Source organism: Sinocyclocheilus grahami, unplaced genomic scaffold, assembly GCF_001515645.1.
Source record: "Sinocyclocheilus grahami isolate Dianchi unplaced genomic scaffold, SAMN03320097.WGS_v1.1 scaffold103.1, whole genome shotgun sequence".
Lineage (NCBI taxonomy): Eukaryota > Metazoa > Chordata > Actinopteri > Cypriniformes > Cyprinidae > Sinocyclocheilus > Sinocyclocheilus grahami.
In genome coordinates this window covers 595,177-621,704 of record NW_015505282.1, presented here as the reverse complement: position 1 = coordinate 621,704, position 26,528 = coordinate 595,177, and the positions used below count along the sequence as shown (strand labels likewise).

The 26,528-nt window shown below is 39.0% G+C and overlaps 1 protein-coding gene across 1 annotated transcript in view; it reads right to left on the bottom strand.

Annotated features, from left to right (window-relative positions):
- The window catches only part of LOC107588466 (potassium voltage-gated channel subfamily H member 1-like), a 49,950-nt gene extending 24,635 nt beyond the window's left edge, over positions 1-25,315 (bottom strand). Inside the window, exons 1-7 of the mRNA XM_016276570.1 lie at positions 25,224-25,315; positions 21,984-22,107; positions 21,679-21,785; positions 21,465-21,593; positions 21,108-21,226; positions 18,910-19,302; positions 8,362-8,791 (exon numbers count right to left, since the gene is read on the bottom strand). Of these exons, the coding sequence (XP_016132056.1) occupies positions 8,362-8,791; positions 18,910-19,302; positions 21,108-21,226; positions 21,465-21,593; positions 21,679-21,785; positions 21,984-22,107; positions 25,224-25,296 (1,375 nt within the window). The 5' untranslated portion in view covers positions 25,297-25,315. The remainder of the gene's footprint in view (positions 1-8,361; positions 8,792-18,909; positions 19,303-21,107; positions 21,227-21,464; positions 21,594-21,678; positions 21,786-21,983; positions 22,108-25,223) is intronic.
- Positions 25,316-26,528: the final 1,213 nt, after the last annotated feature.

Here is a 26,528-nt window from a genome sequence, read left to right as displayed (position 1 = left end):
GAATGTGAAAACGTAGCATGAAGTGACAATCTCAGCCAATCATTTCATGTCTGATACATTTATCTGGAGCAGTATTTTGGGCCAATGAGAATTCATGCATGGGCACTACACTTTTCATTCCACTGACTTCCATTTATACGTACGAGAATGCAGGAGACAGAAAACACAAGCTTGTTTGAATTCCTCTGTATTGCAAAGTTTAAGTTTGGTGAATCTGTATGTGAAGATGTGTTGCCAGTAAAAGATTGAAGTGGCTTCGTAGCTGAATTAAAAGAATTCAAACTTAAATCTGCAGGATTGCAGCATTGGAGTACAGTAAGAATATTACATATATTTATGTTTTAGAAGCATTATAAGTAAAATTCCATTTTATAAAAAGACACCAGAGAGCATGACCTCATATTACGACATATGCAGTTTCCACAGAAATATTGCGTGCTCAAAGTGTGACCGCGGCTTTACTCTGCAGTCGCACCTGCCTGGTGTCCTCTCAGCACATATCCTCATCAGTGGTTATTTCTAGAAATGTTTTGTATGTGAGTGTCACAGTCTGAAAGAACGGCTTTCTGTGTGGACACTGATCACTCATCACATAGACCGCTGAGAGGAAGGCCTGTCACTGGGACAAAAGCAAGTGTTCATCACAGCCAGAGACTGTAAAACATAGAGTCTAAAAGAGAGCACACTAATACACCTGTGATGATAGCATGCATTCATGACACAGCACTCAGAGCTAAACATCATGATTAGTAAAAGCATGAATAAAGAAATTACTTCGTTACTGTACTTCAGTCTTGTACTGTATTTTATTTTCAGAACCTTTACTTTTACTTACATTCCAAAGCATAATGTCGTACTTTTGCTCCAATACATTTCATAAAAACTAGTGCTGTCAAACAATTAATCGCGATTTATCGCATCCGCAAAATACAGTTTTTGTTAACAAAATATATGTGTGTGTACTGTGTATGTTTATGTATATATAAATACACACATGCATGTATATATTTCAGAAAAACATGTTACGTTTATATATTTATATATGATATAATTTATATGAATATAAATATATACACGTAAATTCAAGTAAATATTTTCAAAATATATGCAGTATGTGTGTGTATTTATATATACATAATAAATATACGCAGTACACAAACATATATTATTTAAACAAAAACTTTATTTTGGATGCGATTAATCACGATTAATCATTTGACAGCACTAATATAAACATAGCCTACCATTCCTCGTTGTTTTGAACTGAAGAAATCGCCACAGCGATATATATCTGATTGGTGAACAAGCTGATTCTTTCCAATGAACCTGTTGAACTGGTTCACAGATCGCACGGAATGATTCACTGGCGAATCGAACTGATCTGACTGAAGCTGTTCTCGAGTCAACAACTCACTGAATGATCTGGTCAACATGAGGAATTCAGATTAGATCAGATCAGATTGCTGAACTTTTTTAAAGATGATATTTCGAAGTCAAGTCGAATCACCTTTTTTCATATAGTGCTTTTAACAATTCAGATTGTGTCAAAGCAGCTTTACAGTATTACATTTTAAAATAGAGTGTCAAAAATGCAAAAGGACAATAGTAAACACTCAATTTTCAGTTAAAGGCAGTTCATCATTGATTCAGTCATGTCATCATCCAGTTCAATTCAGTTCAAGTAGTATCTGTGCAATCAAGTCGACGATATCGCTGGAAATTAAGAACATTTTGACAATTTTTGTCCATAATGAAAGTTCAAAACAACACTGGGCCACACTGACATTCATTGTGTGTATTTTTCATTTTATCAACAGATAAGACTCTCAGGCCCATTTATCAGGAAATCACTTGTGATAATTTTCTATTTACATTAGGGTTGTTTTATCACATACTGTACCTTTCTTCACTATGTGGAAATTAAAATCAGTCATGAGGTAAAACCACAGCTGGCTAGAAGATGAAAATGAAAGTTAAATCTGGCATCTGTTTGACGGAAAAAAGGAACTGAATTTTTTTTTCTGGTTGAACAGAGATAAGGTAAATGGTCCACTTCCTAATAGTGTTAATAATACATCTGTTGCAAAAACTAAAAACCTCCATGCAATTATATAGCCTCTGATTTTAATAACCTTTCAGATAATTTTTCTATTTGCATTTATTGCACCAATACGACAGAAACATCACAGGCTTGTGGTTTATATGGAAAAGTGGAACCTTCGCAGAACCCCCTGTGAATGTTTCTGATCTCCTGCCGAGTCCTGGGGTTTTCACAGCAACACAAAGGGGTTTTGAGAAACTTTCTGGACTATAATATCTCTTGCATTTTGATTTTTCACAGACTTTAGGGGAAAACCTTTCCCTTTGAAGCTAGTATATATTTTGTCTGGGATTCATTGCATATTCACTTTTGAGAGAGGTAAATTTAAAGAGATTTGGAACGTGTTTCAATGACATTACAGCCATTATACAACTTGCACATGAGCCTTTTTGAGTTGTCATCTCTGGTAAATAGTGATTTGCACTATTTGTAAGTTATTTGTTAAATATTTAACTGAAAATTGAGTGTTTACTATTGTCCTTTTGCATTACTGACACACTATTTTCCTATTTAATATTGTAAAGCTGCTTCGACACAATCTGTATTGTTAAAAGTGCTATATAAATAAAGGTGACTTGACTTGACTTATTTGCCAAGTTATTTGTTAAATTTGAATCTATGAACAAATGTGAGTAATTTTAATATGATTTAAGCTGATTCTTTTCAGTGTTGAATCACTGCAAAACACACAGAATTAATCATTTGTGAATTTTATAAAGCGGGCTTAAATAGATTTATGACCTAAATGTGATGTTCATTTACAATAATCAATACTAATTTGACATTGATAACGTATTTTCAGTTGCATATGTGCACTCAAGCTTTGAGGATCTCTGGGTTTTTGGCACATTCTGAGTCAGACCTGAACAATACAGTGAACTGTAAACTGGAGACTCGCTCTGACCGGATGACTGAGCTAGTGAGTTGTTTTCTTGAGAAAAGCTGCTCTTGGATCAGTCCAAGTCCAGGATCATTCAGTTTGATTTGGGATACTGATGCAGCAGGTTCAATGAAAATAATCCTTGATTTCTTCAGTTCAAAATAACGAGAAACAATATGATTTTATCAAATGTAGTTAATTAAAAAGTATATTATGCTTTGGAAGTTTCCAAAAACAGATACTTGTAACGAAGTGTACAGTAACATAGTAACCTACAAAAATTCACTTGTAAAAGCTACTTAGTAACTGTCCACTACCGCAAAACACCATGGTTACAGTTAGCTTTACTACAGCAAACCAAAGGTAGTAAATGTTGGTGGTTTTTGGATTTTAACTGGATCCTTCATGCCACAATGTTTCTGTTGTTTCACATCAATGATTTTGAGAATGTCATCAGGCTTAAAACTACTTTAAAACACAGGGACAATCAGGTTTCATAACAGAGAATTCAGCAGCAAATTCAAACTCTTCTCGAGGATCTTGCAGCTCTAATAATGGTTGTGTGATTGAGATTGGTTAGTGAGTAAAAGCATCAGCTCTGAGCTTATGCTGTGTTGTCTCTTGGGTAAAGCTGATAAATGGCTCATGCAGTGCGGTTAAACAAGTAGCACTGTTTCGTTCAGCTTTTGAAGCCTTTGCTGTTTCTTATTTAAAATAGAAATGGCAGAGCATAATAAAAAAAACAAAAACAAAAAAACAAAGAGTCAATCAACTTTACAGTTACACCACTGCAACCGCTAACAAAGTTTAGTTGCATTGCCAAAAAAAAAAAAAGATCCCAAAACGCCACTATTAAGTCACAGTCTGGAGTCCATGTTTTTAAAGTTAGGGTGTGTTCACACTTATCATGTTTGGTTCTAACTCTGGTGCGGTTGCTCTGTAAGTGCGGTTCATTTGAGTAAGTGTGAACGCTGCCATTCGAACCCTGGTGTGCACCAAACAAACTCTGGTGCAGTTCGAATGAAATATGAATGCAACACAGACCAAATACTTCTAAACAAACCAAAAACAGGACGTAATGACAAGATGCGACGCTATGCGACATAATTTGACGATGCAGAATGAGTGGTGTATCCATAAATAAAGGTGCTTCACGATGCCATAGAAGAACCTTTTTGTCTAAATGGTTCCATAAAGAACCTTTAACATCTGAAGAACCTTTCTGTTTCACAAAAGGTTATTTGTGGTGAAAAAAGATTCTTCAGATTACAAAAAGGTAAGAAAGAGATGATTCTTTAAAGAACCTTTGACTGAATGGTTCTTTGTGGAACCAAAAATGGTTCTTCTATGGCATCGCTCTGAAGAACCTTTTGAAGCACCTTTATTTTTAAGAGTGTATGAGCTGTTGACAAGATGTACCAGACTCTGTAGTTACTGATATTACCACAGTCAGACACAAAAGTTTGTTCCTCAATTGCTTACATCATTACACGTCCTGTGCTGTTCTGTATAGTAGCTACAGGTCATGTGTGATCCTGTGTTTTTACCCTAACCAGTTACCAGCAGCTACTGAACAACAAGTGACAAGTGAACATTTTTCTAGCTCGTTTGGTATTTTTGTAGTGTAGCTCTGGGTACTCCTGTCCACAATTAAATATTACTGGTCTTGCTCCATATATTGCCAGATATGAAACATCAAATATCTTCTTATTGGTTATGATTGTTTGGCTGTAAAATTTTTTTCTTTCAGAGTGAACAGACCAATTTAAAAAAATCAATAAACTGCATCTTTTTTATTCTCTGAAGCATTTTGAGTGCACATTTAAACAAACCAAACAGCATCAATGACACCCCACCCACTCTCAGAGGGGCTTTGTTAATGAAATAATCATAACTTTAATGGTTTTTGTGTTCTCACTGAAGTGTAACAAGCTTCTAATGAGACTCCAGGGTGAGAAGAGACCAAGAAATAAGTAACAAACAGAGAAGAGAGGCTGTCAAGACCCTATGAGAGAGCTCACTCTCTCTCTCTCTCTCTCTCTCTCTCTCTCTCTCTCTATGGCTGTCTTTCTCTCTCTCATAACTGAAACTACAGAACTGCCTACACAGAATCAAAGTCATGTATTGGCAAAAAAAGTGTTACGCTTCATTTTAAGGTGTCCTTGTTACAGTCTAATTATACATTCAAGTACTGAGTAATATTAATTAACTACATGTACTTACTATAAGGTTAGAGTTCAGATTAGGGTTTTTCTTAGGGTTACTTGCATGTAATTATGCATAATTTATTGTTATTATAATAGTAAGTACATGTAAAGTGACACCTTAACATCTTAAAATAAAGTTTGGCTCTCAGCTTGTGTGTGTGTGTGTGTGTGTGTGTGTGTGTCAGAGAGAGAGAGAGAGAGAGAGAGAGAGAGAGAGAGAGAGAGAGAGAGTAGTCCTGTCCTGTATTCAGACACACTGTTGCAGTGGCCCTAATTTTGCTGCTCCCATTTATAGACTGACTGTCCCATCATTCACACACAGCATCCCAGAAAAAAAACACTGATCACTGCTATTTAATTTATTTATTAATCTATTAATCTATTTATTAGTGTGTTCACACTTCATTCCATAATCTATATTTATATATAGAGAGAGAGAGAGCTTAGCATAAAGAACATAAAGCTTAAATGAATTTCCCCTTCTCATTGTTGTAATGCGAAAGGCTTCATTTTCTTAAACTGGAGTCTAATATCATCTTCTCCCTGTGCGTGTGTGTGGCTAAAGCGCTGTCACACTGACTGAATGTGTGCCTGCTGTGTATCCTGTGCATCAGCAGGATCACACTGTGATCTTCTGTCTTTCTGTCAGTCTGCCCCTACTTTTATGACACTCCGCATCACCGTCACCCTGAGGCGGCCAGCAGCATCACTCACGCCTTGAACGGGGCAAATCCACAGAGACCCCACACAACCACACACACACTAACCTGTACACACTAGCACAGCCTCTCACACACACTGAGCAGATTTGCAGGGTGAGCTTGTCCCAGACAACAATTTGAGAAAAACAAACACAGTCACCTCAGAGACTTGTACAAACATTTAGGTTTTAAGCAAGTGGAATCCAGATACGAATATGCACCTGCTTCAAGAATAGCCAACACTACGAGATGCAATAGTAACAAGACCAGTGTTGGGGGTAACGCGCATTAATTACAAGTAATGCGAGTTACGTAATCAGATTACTTTTTTCAAGTAACTAGTAAAGAGGGTAGTTATCAAATGTAGTTTAAAGATTTTTAATTTACAAGAGAATATTTGAGTTACTTTTTCAAATAAGTAACGCAAGTTACTTTTTTTCAGTTTATTGATTGACAGCTCTCCTGTCTCCATGTTGAGAGAAATCAGAAGATGTTACTGTAGTTCTAAAATAAATATGAATATGCATTAATTCATCTCACTCACAAAAAAAAACTGATTCAGTATTCCTCAAAATGAATAAAAAAATGCAACTCAGAATATGACGCAAACCTTCAATAATTAAATGTTAAAAAACACAAATATACTTTATGTATTTAATCCCATTCTATTAACCAATGTCTTTGCTTCTGACCTTCGATGATCCAGTTCAACTGTACTAATAAGCAAAAATTATGTCTTTTTTTATTGCTGAAGTGTGTTGAAATTTCTTCTTCTGCATTCTACTGTACGGACGTACATTTATATTTCCTTCAGCCTGAGGCTTATTCATTTCACTTTTGGTGTGAAAAGGCTTTTATATTTGCCAAAAATAGAACTTTTTATTTTAAAAACAAACAAGCAAGCCCTGTCCAGATTTAAAAAGTAACGCAAAAGTAACGTAACGCATTACTTTCCATAAAAAGTAACTAAGTAACGTAATTAGTTACTTTTTTATAGAGTAACGCAATATTGTAATGCATTACTTTTAAAAGTAACTTTCCCCAACACTGAACAAGACACAGGCTTTTCTCTGTTTAGCTCATGGTGATACGGTGCAGCCACTTTAGCAACATTTCAGTCAAATTTTGCAAGCAAAAAAGGTCACCCATTGTCAATAGTGTAGCAATGCATAAAAGCGCCGCTGAATTCCACTGAACAAAGGGAAGTGTGACCATACCTAAATGTGTAATATCTGTAACATGAACATTGTAAAATAAAGTATTATCAAAACTAAATGAAACGTCTCTCAATTTGTATTAATAAATGAATAAGTAAATAAATACAATTTATCAACACCCTCTCATGGCAATCCTTCACTATTTTACCTTTTGGAGAATTGGTAGCCACCAGATGAATTTGTACAATCTCATTTGTAAATTTCGTACATTCCCACATTTTCTTACACCCCACTGATGATTTGGGCTGTGTACCTTCATGCTTACTTTTTTCCATCTGAATCACATTGTAAACATGCATACAAAACGCCCATCTCATAAAATAATTATGTTTCCTCTTTGCAATTAACTCCTATTTGAGTATTAGTAGATTAGGGTTAGAGTTAGTTTTATTAGAATAAGTTGACATGTACTTGCAAAGTTATGATAACACTTTAGTTTAGGGACCAATTCTCACTATTAACTAGTTGCTTATTAGCATGCCTGTTATTAACATATTGACTGTTTATTAGTACTTATAAAGTACTTATTCTGCCTGACCATATCCTACATCCCTAATCCAACCCAATACCTAAATTTACCAAACAAACTATTAATAAGCAGCAAATTAGGAGTTTATTGAAGCAAAAGTCGTAGTCAATAGTTGGTTAATAGTGAGAATTGGAAGTAAAAAGTTTGTTGGGGGAGCATCACAATAAAGTGTTAACAGATATTAAGCAGAAAGTCTAAATAAATTGTTACCAGTACATGTAGTTAATTAGAATTACTCTGTAATTATGCATCCGAATACATGAACACTTAAAGAGTGACCTTGTATTTACTGTGGTAATCAAGAGCATGTCACAGATGCAGCCGAATTGTATTTAATCTGGAAAATTGCTTTGAAATCAAGCAGAGCATCTCTGAATTCTGCCAGTGCAGGAAAGTAGAGCTTCCCCAGAACTAAGCAATTATGTAATTTGACAGAATGCAAGTCTAGACAGAATGCAATCTAGATCACCACTGGCTCTATATAGAACTGATATTCCACTGAGAGCGAGAGAAAACACCTGCAGTCCAAACCTTTACAGTAAGCACAGTGACCCTCAACATATTTTCAGGGTTTTTTTTTCTGAACTATAATTGATAGATTGAAATCTTTTTCTGACTGTTGTTGTTTGAGGAAATTGATTCCTAGTCTTTAGTCAGCCTTTCTTGTTCTAATATATATATATAGGTTATGTAGTGCCACAATCAAGAAATCTGGATTTTACTCACAGCCAATCATCATCATGGCCACGGCGAAGATCTTCTCTGCATCCGTGGTGGGAGCGATGTTCCCGAAGCCGATACTGGTCAGGCTGGTCATGGTGAAGTACAATGACGTGATGTAGACCGAATCTTTGCTGGGACCCCCTTCCCACATTTCCGTGCCACTGACATTGAAGCGATACGGTGTGCCGGCGGCTTCTCCCAGAAGATACAGCCAGCTGGTCCTACGGAGCAAGTGGTTTGCTCCATTTATGACCTCATAGTCTCCAATGCTGTACCAGATGCAGGCCAGCCAGTGGGCGGCCAGGCCGAACACACAAACCAGCAACAGCAGCACCGCCGCACCGTATTCAATGTAATGATCCAGCTTGCGGGCCACACGGCCGAGACGCAACAAACGCACCACCTTCAGAGAGCTGAAGAGGCTGCTGATGCCCTGCAAGAAAGAGAGAGTTGGTTAACGAATAGCTGATTCAGAAGATGATTTTAACCATAGTGAGTTACAATACTGTACAATTATTGTAGGTACTGTTCAAAAAGAGTCTTAAATCTTCTACAGACTGTGAGATTTGAGCAATCAAAGATCATTTAAAGCACACTGTGTAACATGGTTCTAATAATGTGGGCACGACTGAAGGATGATGTCACCTATTGAATCATATGTTACGATGAAAGTTAGTATAGAAGAATAAACGTCATCAGTATGCACTAGTGGAGCTAGATGAATCACACTTCTTCTTCCATGATATTTAAGCTTTAGAGCCATGTTACGCTGATCAATACGTCATTTCATGTTGCATTTTTACTGGCTAGTCTGTACAGGTAGATCGTAGCAGCAAACACACAGTGAGATGTTCATCCTGAATTTCTGACAATTTTCGCAAGCAATCTTTGGTTGCAAGACTGTGGCAACAGCTGCATTTGAACTTCATGATGTAGGACCACCAATTAGGAGTAAAGTCCTAAAAAACTGCCACGACTGTTTCACATTGGTCATCTTTCATCTGGGACAGATCATTATCGTACAGTGTATACCGGCATTAAAGTGAATCACGGATGGCAACCAGTTATTAGTTCTCAAAATCTTGTTCTGTCATTGCATGCTAATGCACTGGGTTTCCATTTAAAGCGCTCATGAACTGAGAAACCAAAATTCCCTTGATCTTTTGACATAAGAGGTCATTGTACTATAAACACATACTGTAAGTTTCAGAACTCAAAACTTTCTTGTTAGTCTAAAAACAGCTTATTGAAGCCAATCTGCCAAAATGAGAGCTTGTGGAATGTTCTATTCTATGATCCACAGAAGATCAACGCCTGCTTCGACATCACTGCCTGTTTAGCCACGCCCACCAATTCGACAACACTGCCTTTTTAGCCCCACCCACCGATTCTACAGAACTGCCTGTTTAGCCCCGCCCACCGATTCGACAGCACTGCCTTTTTAGCCCCGCCCACCGATTCTACATCACTGCCTTTTTAGCCCCGCCCACCGATTCTACATCACTGCCTTTTTAGCCCCGCCCACCGATTCTACATCACTGCCTTTTTAGCCCCGCCCACCGATTCTACATCACTGCCTTTTTAGCCCCGCCCACCAATTCGACAGCACTGCCTGTTTAGCCATGCCCACCAACTCGACAGCACTGCCTTTTTAGCCCCCCCCACCGATTCTACATCACTGCCTGTTTAGCCCCGCCCACCGATTCTACATCACTGCCAGTTTAGCCCCGCCATTGTTGCCTGTTTAGCCCCGATTTACACATTTAGTGTAAATAAAGTGAGAGGCAGATGCCAGGCCTATGCAGAAACCAAACGATAAAGATGCTTCAAAGATAACAAGATGCTGTGCAGTGACAAGTTGTGGAAAAACGAGAAGTGCAGAGCAAATCACAATTCTGAAAACAAAATAACAAATTACAAACGCAAATGCAAATGGAAGTCTAAAAAACAAAATAACAATTTAGAAAGCACAACAACAATTCAGAAAACATTATAACAAGTCAGAAAACACAATGACAAATCCGAAAACAAATTAACAAGTCAGAAAACACAACGACAAATCAGACAAACCGGAAGAGGTAGGTATAGTTTGAGACAGCGCCATTGGTTTGGGATTACTCACCGCTGACTGGACGAGACATCTGTCAATCAACGTATACAGGAAGAACCAGCCGAAGAACAGCAGAGGCGTGGTAGAAAGTTCGGAGATGGTATTAAACTAGCTCAGTTTAAATGTATTGTATGAATTGCCCTTACTATGGAATAAAAAATATGGAGTGTATGTTTACATTTAGTTAAAAGTGGCCATAAAAATCAGCTCCAGTGGGGCAGATGGAAAAGTGCTTTTTGACGCGATCGACCCGGGTTCGATCCCGTCTTATGCCAAGCTTTTTTTTCTCCCTTTTCAAATTTCGTATCACATCGTAAAGGCATTTATTTTTGTCATTGTGTTTTCTGACTTGTTATAATGTTTTCTGAATTGTTGTTGTGCTTTCTGAATTGTTATTTTGTTTTTTAGACTTGCATTTGCGTTTGTAATTTGTTAGTTTGTTTTCAGAATTGTGATTTGCTCTGCACTTCTCGGCCACCGTAGTTTTCATTACATGATCATTATTGCTTTGTGTCTTCTTACAGATCGTTTGATATGTGCAGCATTGAGTTATTTATGCGTTTTTAACCTAAATCACAGCAGCGTCCATCTGTGAAGGCTGTAGGCTGTCAAACATACACAGCTGTTAACCAATCATAACCAGTGGGCGTTTACTTCCGAGTCTACAATCCTCCACACCTATTCAAACAGAGCGTTCTGATGAGGGGGGTTAAAAACAGGACGGAAAATAACCTATTACTTCTAAATTATTATGTTTTTTTGAACAGTACAAAATAAAAAAACAAAGGCAGTTCATGACCCCTTAATAATAAATAGTTTGGTAACACTTTATTTTGATGGTGTCCTTTAGACATTTGGTTGACTGCATGTCAACTAGCAGTCATTAGAGTATTAGTAGTCTGTCTGCTTAATATCTGCCAACACTTTATTTCCATGCTCCTCCAACAGAGATTCTACTGACTATAAGTAACATTGCTAGTACATGTCAACTTATTCTACTAAACCTAAATGATATTTTTATTACTGTAAACCAACCAGTTCAAAAAACCTCACGACCCTGCAGAAGCACATCAACCCTGTATCAGAGTGGCTGGGTTTTAACTGTACTCTGCCAGCAGCACCAGCAGAGAACGGATGGATAACTGATGTTGACGTGCCCAGCACAGGCGTCTTCAGCTACTGCTTTGGGAAAGAGGACCGTGTGTGTGTGTGTGTGTGCGCTGTAATCTCCTGCTCTGACACTTCTGTTCCCCTGCAGGCTCTGCTACAGCAGCCTGACAGCTACGTAAAGCCCCAGAAACTACAGCTCTGAGTGTGCACTTCCTACCGAGGGATTAAGTGAACGAGTCTGTGCTAAAACCAAGACCAAGGACAGCACCTGACAGGTTGTGTGTGGTACTTAAAGTTAACATGAAACTGAAAGTGACCCAATTTACTTTCTTACTACCAGTTCCTGCTCTTAGTGTGTATGATACATCTGTGCACATTATTTTAAAGAAAGGAAACAATTTAATTTCATAAAATCTAATAACTTGCTAGAATGTCAGTTGGGGGAGCATCAAAATAAGGTGTTAGCAGATATTAAGCTGACAGTCGATTAATAGTCAAATGACTGCTTGTTTATATGTAGTTACAAAGTTAGAGGTAGAACACAATGTCTAAAGTGGACTACCAAAATAAAATGTTACCACATTTTTCTTTAAATCTTGCCAATGGTTCATGCAGTTATAACTAATTTGAATATGTTATGTGTTACTAGAGGCACCAAACACTTTTCTCATTTGTCCCTTGCCAAGCAAGTTGTCCCAGCCCAAGCTCACACCACTGGATTAGCCAATGATGGTATCAATGATGGTGATAACATGAATTTAATTAAGGTTACAGCAATATTAGCAAATACCAGTAAATATGTATTGCAATGAGGTTTGTTCTTGCACATCACTGAAAAATATGCAGTGCATTTGAAACAGATTTCACTCAGAAAATATTAGAGAATTTCAGAACTAATTACAAAAAAACATGAAAGTCTGAAAAAGAATGACTGAAATAGTACTTTCTTGTAAAATGTGGTATAATAATGTTTTTTTAACAACTTCAAAAAAATAAAAAATAAATTATTAAAATTTAAATTTAAAATAAAGCATTCATGGCATGTTGATCAACGTTTATTTGTGAATAACATTTCAATTAAATCTGTTATTCATATAAAGTGATGTGTCTCTTCAGAATGTTAAACTGTTCAATTCATATATTACTTTTATGATGTCTTTATGACATTTTTGAAGCTTGAAAATATTGGTTGCGTGAACTTTCAATTGATGGACGCAAATGATGTGAGAATATTAAAAATATCTTTATTTGTGTTACAAGATGATTCCTGGAACAAAATGTTCATCCACTTCATAACTGACTTCAAGCTTATATTCAGTTATGGTTCATGTAGAAAAATGCTATATACTATATTTATATATATTTTTTTTCTTTTTTTTACTGCATTTACCAATACAGTTCCAGTTTTTAAAAAATACAAATAAAAACAAGTCCACCCATTTTTTCCTCACTGAATATTTTGTTTCACTCAGAAATATGTCTGATTAAATAAGTAAAACAATAAGTATTAAAGCTGCAAGTTTAATATTTAATACCTAAAATCCAAACTGTCACTCACCGTGTATTTGGGGAAGTCGTGGCCTAATGGTTAGAGAGTCGGACTCCTAACCCAAAGGTTGCGGGTTCGAGTCTCGTACCGGCAGGAATTGTAGGTGGGGGGAGTGAATGTACATGCTCTCTCCACCTTCAATACTTCAATACCACGACTGAGGTGCCCTTGAGCAAGCATAAATGGCTGCCCACTGCTCCGGGTGTGTGTTCACTGCTGTGTGTGTGCACACTAAGGATGGGTTAAATGCAGAGCACTAATTCCTAGTATGGGTAACCATACTTGGCCACACGTCACTCACTCACTTTTATTTTACAAAGCTGGATTTATTTATAAACTACTAGACTATTCTACTTTTTTTAAAAAACATGACAACCTGTAGCTGTTAAAATGTTCATGGCACTTAGACTTTTTACAATATGCAAGAGTCAGTGCAAGAGTGTCCTGTTCCAACATTTCAATGTCACTAAAGTGCTGTTTGTACAGAGCGAACACAATCCACCCACAGTCACTCCTGAAAGAATCCTGGATCCCTGGATTATGAAAGTCTTTCCTATTCCAGTATTCAGAGAATGTCAATGTCTTCAATTATCAGAATCAGAATCAAAATGAGCTTTATTGCCAGGTATGTTTACACATACGAGGAATTTGTTTGCGTGACAGAAGCTTCCACAGTGTAACAGAATGACAGTGACAGAACAAAAAACACAGATAATAAAAAAAAATAGAACAAGTAAATAAGGAATAAAAATATATAAATCGACAATTGTATGTGCAGGTATGTTACAATAGACAGTTTTGTATGTATAGGTACTGTATATTATGTGCAAATTTGAGGTGTAGACTGAGTATGAGTGTTAGATAAATAAGTGTATGAGTGTATAAATAGTGTGTGTTCTACAGTTATTGTGAAGTGTTGGATTGCCTGAGGGAAGAAACTGTTCCCGTGTCTGGTCGTTCTGATGCTCAGTGCTCTGTAGTGTCGACCAGATGGCAACAGTTCAAAGACGGAGTGTGCTGGATGTGAGGGGTCCAGAGTGATTCTGCCAGCCCTTTTGCTCACTCTGGATAAGTACAGTTCTTGGAGAGAAGGGAGGGTTGTACCAATGATTCGCTCAGCAGTCCGGACTACCCTCTGTAGTCTTCTAAGGTCAGATTTGGTAGCTGAGCTGAACCAGACAGTTATTGAAGTGCACAGGATGGATTCAATGATGGCGGAGTACAATTGTTTCAGCAGCTCCTGTGGTAGGTTGAACTTCCTCAGCTGGCGAAGGAAGTACAACCTCTGCTGGGCCTTTTTCACAATGGAGTCAATGTGAGTGTCCCACTTCAGGTCCTGAGAGATTGTGATGCCCAGGAACCTGAATGACTCCACTACAGTCACAGTGCTGTCCATGATGGTGAGTGGGGGGAGTGCAGAGGGGTTTCTCCTGAAGTCCACGGTCATCTCCACAATTTTGAGCATGTTGAGCTCCAGATTGTTGAGACTGCACCAGACAGCCAGCTCTTTAACCTCCTGACTGTAAGCAGACTCGTCACCGTCCTGAATGAGGCCGATGAGTGTGGTGTCGTCTGCAAACTTCAGGAGCTTGACAGAGGGGTCTTTAGAGGTGCAGTCGTTGGTGTACAGGGAGAAGAGCAGTGGAGAGAGAACACAACCCTGAGGAGCTCCAGTGCTGATCGTACGGGTGCTGGATGTGTATTTTCCCAGCCTCACTAGCTGCTGCCTGTCTGTCAGGAAGCTGTTGATCCACTGACAGACGGAGGTGGGCACGGAGAGCTGAGATAGTTTGGGCAGGAGGAGGTTTGGGATGATGGTGTTAAAGGCCGAGCTGAAGTCCACGAACAGGATCCTCACATAAGTCCCTGGTCTGTCTAGATGTTGCAGAACATAATGCAGTCCCATGTTTACTGCATCATCCACAGACCTGTTTGCTCTGTAGGCAAACTGAAGAGGATCCAGCAAGGGTCCAGTGATGTCCTTCAGGTGGGCCAGCACCAGTCTTTCAAAAGACTTCATGACCACAGACGTTAGAGCCACAGGTCTGTAGTCATTAAGTCCAGTAATTTTGGGTTTCTTTGGGACGGGGATGATGGTGGAGCGTTTGAAGCATGAAGGGACTTCGCACAGCTCCAGTGATCTGTTGAAGATCTGTGTGAAGATGGGGGCCAGCTGGTCAGCAAAGGATTTCAGACAGACTGGTGTAACACAATCTGGGCCTGGTGCTTTTTTCCTTTTCTGCTTCCGGAAGACCTGGCGCACCTCGTCTTCGCTGATCTGAATTGCAGATGTCGGGGAGAGGGGGGTTGCTGGAGGTGTGAATGGTTGTGTGGAGAGGTGTTCAGGGCAGGTGTGGGGTGCTTTTTCAAACCTCCAGTAGAACTCGTTTAGATCGTCTGCCAGTTGTTGATTCTCCGCAGTGCTGGGGGATGGTGTCTTGTAATTGGTGATTTCTTTTAAACTTTTCCACACTGATGCGGAGTCATTGGAAGAGAATTGAATCCTTATTTTTTCAGAATAATTCCTCTTTGATCTCCTTTTCCAGTGTGTATTTAGCCTGTTTATACAAGACATTATCCTCCTTCCTGTGAGCATCTTCTTTGGCCTTACGGAGCTGTCTGAGTTTTGCAGTGAACCAAGGTTTGTCATTGTTGTAAGTTAGATGAGTCCTGGTAGGAATGCACATGTCTTCACAGAAACTGATATAAGATGTTACAGTCTCTGAGAGCTCGTCCAGATCGGTGGCAGCAGCTTCAAAAACGCTCCAATCAGTGAGGTCAAAATTAGCTTTTAAATCCTGCTCTGCTTCATTAATCCATCTTTTTACGGCCCCTAATACAGGTTTAGCTGATTTCAGTTTCTTCCTGTAGGTCGGTATTAGATGAACTAAACAGTGATCAGAGAGCCCCAAAGCTGCCCATGGGACAGTGATATGCATTCTTTATTGTGGTGTAACAGTGATCCAATATATTACGGTCTCTAGTGGGACATGTGATGTGCTGTCTGTATTTTGGCAGTTCACAGGAGAGATTGGCTTTATTAAAGTCCCCGAGAATGATTAAAACAGAGTCCAGATGTTGTTGTTCTGTGTCTGTGATCAGATCTGCGAGTTTCTGTAAAGCGAAGCTCACGTGTGCTTGCGGAGGAATGTACACACTGACGAGAATGAACGAACAAAACTCCCGCGGCGAATAGAACAGCTTACAGTTAATGAAGAGCACTTCTAGATCTGAACAGCACATCTTCTTTAACACAGTTACATCGGTAAACCACCTCTCATTGATGTAAAAGCATGTCCCGCCGCCACGTGATTTCCCCATTGATTCTGCGTCGCAATCTGCTCTAAACAGCTGAAAGCCCGGCAGACTCAACGCGCTGTCCAGAATGGCATCTTTCAGCCAGGTTTCCGTTAAACACAGAGCAGCAGAGTTTGAAAAATCCTTATTTGTCCGGGAGAGCAGAAGGAGTTCATCCGTTTTGTTGGGTAGGTTCACCAGATGGATGCTAGGCAACGGCGTTCTGAATGTGCACTGCCTGAGCTTCACGAGCGCGCCGCCTCGCTTCCCCCGTCTGCGCGTCCTGAAGCGCTTGATCAGCGCCGCAGCTCCCCTGACTACAATGTCCAGCAAAACATCAGAATAGTCGAAAACCGGTGAAATATCGGGTGGTGTGTACTGCCGAATGTCCAGCAATTCATCTCTGGTGAAACTGAATGCAGGGATATAACTAAAGACAGGACAAACTAACAAAAACATAAAAACAACTGTGGAGCACGCCATGGAGGCAGCCATCAGCGTCGGCGCCATCTTACTAAGATCACAACACTAAGATTACAACATTAATTACTAAACTGCGTGGCTCCTGTATATGTTTGGCATAATTTACAGTCTTCATACAGAACACATATGCTGTTGCTGTGGGCTTCTGTACTGAATCACAATCCACGAGCCACTAATGAGCATGACTTCTACGTGACATTGCTTTTGAGTGGGCATAATAAGTCTAGTAGCTGCTGATTTTGGCCCACAGGCACAATGTTCTGATGTAAATGGGCTTACATATTAGCAATCACATATGTCTTCTCAGCTAGAGGTTTCTAGGTTTTCTTACAGCATATATGCGCCTATTAACTGTGAACGTACAGACTTCTCCATGGAGGGACTGAAATCACATGTGGCGACTTGCAAAAGCTTCTCAATTACAAACTCACTAATAACTGACAAGAAAGTTTCCAGCAGAAGCTGGAAGTGAAGCTATGCTTGAATGATCTGGACGCAGCAGCACTGGTAATGATGGCTGCTGGGACACAATAGCCATTAACGATGATGACTTCTGAGGGGCACGAAGTTATGAACCAAAGACAGATGGATGTTAGGAGGGTGTAAAGCCTGTGTCTTTCTGCGGTAAACCGCAGCGATTTAAAGAATCTATGCATGATGTAGCAATATCACTCACAGAAAATCACTGCCAGCTTCATTCACAGATGTCCCGAGGGAAATACCTGACATGCTAGGATGAAATCAATCCTGAAAACACCGCTTCAGAGCGGCAAAGCCATCAAGACTGACTGTGAGGCAATAATGCAATTTCAGCAGAAAGATTGATACTGACACGGCTTGCAGACACCATTCAATATTCCTTTTTGTTTTTTGTTTTTGTTTTTTTAATAGAACAGCAGCCTTGCAACTTTACACTCTCGGAAGAAAATCTTTAGATGTACCATCCTGTCACTGGGGCAGTACCTTCAGTGACATTTTTGTACCGTATTTACCCCTAAAATTTTCATATTAGTACTTTAAGGGTACATTATTACTCTAAGATACTAATATGTCAAGTCGAGTCAAATTTATCTGTATTGTGCTTTTCACAATACACACAGTTTCAGCTTTACAGATAGTCAGACTTATATGTCTTTAATACCTTAGTGCTTTACAATAGAGCCAGTTATGATATTACGATAGTGTAGTATAAGTTGTATTCAGCAGTATTTAGTCAAATCTATGAAAGGATGTGTCTTTCATTTCAATGTTTAACATCAATTGTTAACGTCTCTCATTTCAGACAGAATGCTATATTGTGATGCCAATCCTTTCTGTAGTTGAAAAAGTACTATTATGGTAAAGATTTTGGTTGAAAATTGTTTATATCATGGTAAAGATTTTGGTCATATCACACACCTCTAAGTACTTTAAACAGGGAGCTGCTAGAAATTCCACAGACGCTGTAAAGTCAACAACAAAAGAAAAAAATGAATTAAGCTGGATGATGGTGCTATCATCTTATGTAGAGCTGCTTTACAGCTGAATTGCATCTTGCAACATCAATACTGGTAATGAACTGAACTGAATCAAAATCTAATTGCTGCCTTTTGTACAATGGCTTATAGCTGAACTGAGCTAAACAACGACATTGTCTTTTAGAGCTCACTTACAGTTTCCATAATTGATTCTGATGTTATTCTGTTTTAATACTGTGAAGCTGTTTTGACACAATCTGTACTGTATAAAGCTTGACAGAAATAAAGGTGTCTTGACTTGACATAATGATTAAGTGAGCAAGCTAGATGTGACAGTGGCAAGAACCAAAAAACTCAATTTTAGTAGCAACTTGATGACAAAAAAAAGCCTTGGGAGAACCGAGCCAGGTTTTCCCCTTGGGTAAACGATTTTGAATGATGTCGACTTAAACATTAACAAGAAGTGCAAAATGTATCTTTTAGGGGTAGATTTAAGGATTTTGACCAACTGACAAGCGTTTGACAGTGTAGAGAAGAACACTCACCTCGTCAACGTTCTCAAAGGCGTTAATGACGTCGTAAGGAAGACAGGAGAGGAGGTCAATGACGAACCAGGTCTTCACATAGTTCATCCGGATGAGCTTTGGGTCTGAAATCACTTCCCCAGCAGGTCCAACAAAGGTGGTGTGGAAGTTGAGCACAATGTCCACCAAGAAAATCACATCCACAATGCTGTCTACCACCAGCCAGGTGACGTTGTTTTGCTTGGTCTTGAAGGACACGTTGTAGGGGACCATGATGGCCGTGTAGAAGGTGAGGATGAGAATCACCCAGTCCCAGGTAGTTTTGAAGGTGCAATAGTGCAGGATGATGTGAGGAGGTGTTTTCGGAGCCTCTTGTTTGTACTGCGGGAGGATGTCAGAGCCCAGCTGCAATACCTGATGAGTAATAAGAAGAAGACATAACTGTCTGAGCAGAAGTCATGAACATTATGGGAGACAGCAGGGGAACATTTCCTTTTTCAACAAACTGCATCCTGATGTGTTTGAACACAAACTTCTAAACAGAGAGACTGTCAGGATGTGACAGTTTCCACACCTTTGAGACAATGACAGCATGGATCTGGGAATGGAGATATGCATACACTTGCTTCCATCCAAAAGAGCTTAAGCCAAGTACAAACGAGAAGACAGGCTTTCCATTCTGCCACAAAAAGCCCCAGATCGTAGCCAAGTCACAGTGCACCTAATAGTCTCAGACACTGCAATACATTTAAAACTCTTCTGAAATCCAACCAGCCAGACAAGTGCAAGTGTGCATACTTCTCCACAGTGAACAAAATACAATGAAAAGCCAGGAGTAAGAATTGCTGCATCTCCTCAACTACTGTCTCCGCAATATCTTTGCCTGTTTTTCTATCATGGCGTTTATTGACACAATCATTTCACAGGTTGCTAGGTGTTTCTACGTTTGAAACTAACAGATACGAAGGACATTTTACAGCTTTTTACTATGACTTCATCCCTTTTGCTACTTTTCAAACATTGTTTGTGTAATTATTGTGTTCGATCTTTGTCTCGAACGAAGACTTTCTTAAAATCTAATAAAAACATGAAACTGAAGGAGCTGAAGAAACTGTATGTGTGAGTATGCGAGAGAAAATAGTTGTAATTGCCACACCTAACCTATGATTTCAACACTAAAAAGAAACTGAAACAAGAGACTGAATTCACTAATGCTGTGTCTCATTCCTCTCCTTAGTTCCCTATGTTGCTAATCAGTAATCATGACTCAACACAAGTATTTGGCAACTCTTTATGACATGGTATTAACATCACTGTATAACATGACTACTAATATCCTGATGTGAAAAAAATAAGTTCTATCTTGCTAGGTCATGGAGGATACAGCAGACTAACATGGCTCTGGTGTACTTTACTGGGATATCCTTAGTGAAGATAAATGGCACAGAATGAAACTTGTGTGCATATTTTAAATGCCTGCGTTCGTGCATTACATGAAATGAAGTATACATACTTTGCACACGCTAAGCATTCGCATCAAAACTAAAGTATTTTTAGTTTTGTGCTTAATTACTGCATGCAGAAGTTGTGTAACGGTTTAGTGAATTCACCCCAGATTCTGGTGTGAAGAGCCACTATAATGTGTCTCAGAGCATGCAGTAGGTAATAATTGCAGTATGCAAGGCAATACAACTTTACGCATACATGTAAAAAATATTGTAGTCTACTAAAAATGTAACTAAAGCACACCTCTGCTTCATAATCATTCGTTGCAAGTCAAAATCAGTGCAGCAGCAACTGAAGGACTCCCTAGGAATAAAACCTATGTGCTGTGATCTATCAGTTGAGCTTTTGGAACAAGAATCGTTTTATTCATTGCCACATAACCGAGCACTTGACCTGCTATAAACACAGCAGGCTGTATCGTCTTATCAAACCATTATAATGTTGTCCACTGCTTCCTCAGAATCAGAATGTGCTCAGAAAGGGCTTTGGAGCCGATGTAGAAACTAAAGGGAGACGTTCATGTGGAGTGTGTTACGTGAACAGCAGCCGCACATGTTGGAGATTTATCTCAGGACAGCAGAGGGGCTTTTGGGATTGCAGCAGACACTCTTGGCCGGGAGTGCTCAGGTATAAATGGGTAGAACGGTCCTTTGATGAAAGTGCTTGAACACACAGACACACATGTAGCCACACACACAAACACGTTTATTTACCTCGGCCAGACGGGACTGCTTGTGGACGCTCTCGCCTTTGTGCACAGTCGGAGCCAGTTGATGTAAAACACCACGGCTGCTCGTCAGCGCCCGTGTCAGACGAGCAAACTTACCCCAGCCTTAATTAATAGAAAGAAATAAAGGTGAAATATAAGGTCAGAGTTTATTAAATACATTTTATAAAATGGTTTCTGTCTATGATGATAAATTAGTCTATGCACTCCCAGAAAAAAGGTACAAAAGTTACTAGTATGGACCCTTTAGGTACAAACGTTTATCTTTTGAAACTTTCACTTTCCTGATGCAATTTACATGTAATGAAACACCTGGGGTGATGGGAATTGTGTCAAATCAAACCTTTAGATGAGTCATCTTCAATAGGCTGCTTGAATGCAGTGATATCACTGAAGGTACAGAGGAAAAGGACAACTTTGTCCTGTTCGTTTCGGATGGGAGCAATCTTGACGAAGAACCACACTGGCATCCCTGCAATATCAGCAATATTTTTTAAATTAGTTGACAGATATGATAAGCACGAACTCTTTCGAATTATTGCAAATTGCCAACTTACTGTTCTTCTTGTACATGAGTAATTCAAAGGAGTTAATCTCGTAGTTCTCAAAGGTCTGGCGGACTTTCTCGCAGGTTTCTTTTTCAGTGAGTTCCCCGTACATGAAGCTGAGATAAGGACACAGAGGCATACGTAACCAAGAATCTCTATAGCAATAAACTCTGTGAGCCATGTTCCCTTTTCATATGGGAGAGACTAACATAATTTAACAGCTCGAGATTGCAATGAGTCTGCTTTACATGGTTTAGGGCTCCTGATTTGTTCATTGACACTAATAAAACATAAAGAAGAAAACAGGGAAGAACCTGCATGTGCTGCTCTTCTGCATGACTTCAGCACGATGGTATCCAGACAGTTTGCAGAATCCATCATTACTGTAGACAATAGGCCAATCCAGTATCTGGGCATTCCCCAAAACAAAATTGGTGTCTGCCAGGAAGTAATGAAACATTATTTTTCATTCTAATACAACTCCCATATTTGCCTTAAAGGTGAGGTAAGCGATTTTTTTTAAAAACGCTTTAGAAAACTGATTCGGGCCGAATAGCAAAACAAACTTGTAGCCAATCAGCAGTAAGGGGCGTGTCTACTCATGATGTGGAGGAGAGAGCGTTCAGTGCACAGGACGGACATTAGCGAGCCGAGCGACAGAAAGATAGAGATGGCGGATAAAAAACAGAAGAGGAAAACGTCTGCGGAACAAAAGAAGGCTTAAGGCAATAAGGAGGACCCATGTAAATATCGGATCAGTTTACCAGCGCTGGAGAGAACTCAAGGATCGGAAGGCCTGCAATCGGATGCTTTGTTTCTTCTCGATAGGTGAGTAACACCGTGTCTGCGCCGCAACAGCTAAAGTCAGTCTAGTACACTGAATGCGACAAAGCGACCGTTGAAAATCATTTAAAATGTGTCAATACGTCATGAATAGAACGCAGCACCAGTTTTCTGTCGGGGATTTGTCATGTCGTGCCGCACCGCATGTATATATATCTATATGGTGTAGACAGCATCACTGATTATAATGAGTTCTATAGTATTTTGTCGCGACGCGCCGCTCACGTCCGGTGTGGACATGGTGTAACATTGGTTTTGCTTCATTTCACAGAACTAATCGTTGCCTGGGTTGCGTACGTATGTGTGGGGCGGAGCTATCAAAATAGGGGTGAGACCCTTTTGGGGTAGGGGCGTGTTTGTTTTGGTGATTTCAAATGTCAACATTGGCTACCAGAAATCACTTACCCCACCTTTAAGGTGCAGTCACATATTCAGAGAAATTTCTCAGGGCAAAAGAAGATTCATCGTCCACTATAGTAGCAGTGTATGAATCACGGCTCAAACAGAAGTCACTATGAAATTAAGTATAGCTTTCTGTTGGTCAACACAGCGAATTCACGAGATCAATTTGACATCTTCGGGGAAACCTTTCGCCCTCATGCGACATTCACAACCATGGTGATTTCTATAGAAATGACTGGATTTCTCCCAGAAAAATTCACTGAACAGGAGTAAATGTGACCGTGAAGACATAAACAATTCCATGGGTGAATTGTGGAAACAACTGTAAAGGATTGACTTTTTGGGCTTGTTACTTTAACACATAGTAAGCCATTGTGTCGGTGATTGTCTATTAATCTCAGGTTTAATTTGGCTATTATCTTTGGTTAGCTTAGCCCTCTTGTAGATGCCATCATGACAGTCATGACAATACTGATTGGCTGATGGCACCACAAGAAGTGCGCAGTCCCAAACCCTTCAGCTATCAAATATTCTGAGCTCTGACGACAGGTAGCAGAAAGGGATCCACTATATTATAATGACATACAGTATTTCCGTCATTTTCTTGTAGTTACAGCATTTACCAGCTGCTGAAGTGAACACAGCCAAACAGTGAATATTTCTGAGAAAATGCTTTCCAGAGGGTTCGCCAACCCTACATTTAATATGACTTGATTTTGAAAATGTGTTCTTTCAATTTCTTTTTAAATACTACATGTCCAGTGTGAACAGTCCCTATTAAATGTGTATAAAGCCATCGACATTGGACACTTTCTTAGAAAATATATGGTTTGTATTAATTTGTCTGTATGGCAAACATTTGGGAACCACTTTCTTAGAATACCTATGATTTTTTTTTCTTTTTGTTTTTTAATAATTGTTTAGAGCACATTAAACCCAGATTTTAACAACATTTCATAACCCTAAATTTTACGTCCGAACTGCATCACCATATAGAGAAGGGTTCCTCAAATCTTGCCCTGGAGGTCCAATGTACTGCAGAGTTTAGTTCCAACCCTGATCAAACTCAGCTAACTGTGATTTTCTAATGATCCTGAAGACATTGATTAGCATGCTCAGGTGTGTTTGATTGGGGTTAGAGCTAAACTCTGCAGGAAAATGGATCTCGTGGGCCAGATTTGAGGATCCCAGATATGGAGTGTAAAACGAAACAATCCAGAGCTAGGATGTTGATTACCAACAGACAGCTAATCATAAATGACCTAATTAAATACTCAAGGGCTTTGTACAGCCACAGTGTTTTATTGAGTGTTAATTTTATCATATGAGAAAAAATGAAAACTGTGACAGCCAGTTTGTTAACTGGCATTGTGAAGATGCGATTGAAATAGTCTTCAATAATCAATTCTGTTGCTAATTAGAATAATAAATCCATGGTTTACATGTTTACAGTGTGAAATCTACCAAGGACTGATAACTAATCATAGTAATGTATGAACAGCGTAAAAGAACAAACTCAATTACTTTTTTTTATTATTTTTGTCATATTCACCAGCAGCCACAATTATAGAAGTAGCTTATCAGTTTTCAGCATTATCAGCATATTCAGCATAATCTTCAGTGCAGAACATAGAACTCTATTAATATAAATGTTGTCCTTATTGTTAGAGTATTGAAGCCTCCCAAAAATTCCCTTGATTATGTAACTATAATAAAACTGAACATACAAACAGTTTAATATGCAGAGAAGCAATTAAGTGATAATATAAATTACTTCTACTGATCTAGATCTACAAACTACAGATGTCAAAGCAAACAATGACAGAAACATAACCACATAGGGATGGATGGGACTGAATCACATTAAAACATCAGCTATATACCTGTCTGTCTATGAGAAAATGTCCAAACTGAAAAGTTGAAAGGAAAAAATGAGTTACAGCAAGAACAAGCACCTTTTAATAAACTTATCAAAATAATTCAGACTCTTTCTTTATTCCCAAATTAATCAACCCTAAAACTTAAAATTGCATACAATATACATAAAGAAAATATACTGTATATGTATATATACATACAGAAGCACAACAGTCTCAATAAATATATCATTTAATGCATGAAATGCCATATAAAACATATGAAATAAGTCATTGGAATACAACAGATTTATGAAACCCAGTGAACTGAACTATTATAAATGAGGTTATGATAAACTCCAAAGGCATAGCTAAATCACGTGGAGTAAGTTGATTGTAATGTTGCATAATAAATTATTTCACCAGTTAAAAATTGTGAAAGGCTTTTCTCACCATTAGAGCGGCGGACTATATTCTCCAGAAAAGTGTTCTGAGGGGCCACCAGTCCTCTGCGTCCCCCGGCCATCCCTACTCCGCATACGGTCTGAGATCAGTGTGAGGATGAGGCTGGCTCCTGCCTAAACGCAGCCTACATGATTATGGCCAGAGTAAAGAGCCTGATTCAGAATATAAGCACAGCCTGCTTGAGCCCCCCCTACTGTTGAAGAGCCATCCAGAGACTTAAATGGACAACATCTGTGTAAAGAGAGCTAACATGTGCTGAGTCTCACAATCAGTGATCAACAGAGACATCTGTTGGTGAGAGAGAGAACTACAGAATAACAAGCAAAACCTGACATGAAGTCTTACCATTTACCTTTACTAATTAGAGGTCCAAACACTGAACTCCTATTTTGTTTGTTCAGATTACTTTCTTCATCTTGCTAATCTTTCTAAAATTGTCTGGCCATCTTACATGTTAATTACACAATGTCTAGATGGAGTTAGTAGTGCTTGTTGATTGCTTGATTGCTTGATTGATTGATTTAAATAATATAGTGCTTTATCCTGACAGGTTTAAATTATATAGCGCTTTCAGGTAAGGTTTAGGTTTAGCAGTGATATATATATATATATATATATATATATATATATATATATATATATATATATATATATAAGGGGTGTTTCCTCTGAGGAGGCAAGGGAGACAGTGTCTCCTCAAAAACATGAATGAGAAAAAAAAATTTCATAATTAAAAAAAACAATATTCGCGAAAAACGCAAATATTAAAAAATGACAAAAAGTGTATAACTCGTTTTTCTAAAGTAATACTGTCCAACAGCGACACCAGCAGGTTAACTTACAGCAGAAGTCCGTGTCTCTTTTGCCTTCCCTGAGCCCATTGAATTTCCCAGATTCTCTAAAGCAGGGGTGTTGTCAGGAACTGTGTCGGAGGGAACGAACGTGGAGACGTGGAGCAAAGGAACAGTCTTTAATAAATCCAAACACAAGGGGTATCCACAACAAGGAATGGCTGGTGACACACTAACATGACGATTTAGACCAGACAAAGACAGAACGCACAGACTGGGACTTAAATACATGGGTTAATGAGGACAATTAACACGACACACCTGAATCACATGAACACAATCAAGGAGTGACAGAAACTGGGTCACTTGGAGCACACCGGGAGGAAAACATATACACAGACAGTCCAGGGGCATGACAGTTCGCCCCCCTCCTGAACGGAGCTTCAAAGGGGGGAAGGGGGGGAACTCAGGAGGAGGTTCGGGTGGAGGACGGACACCTGGG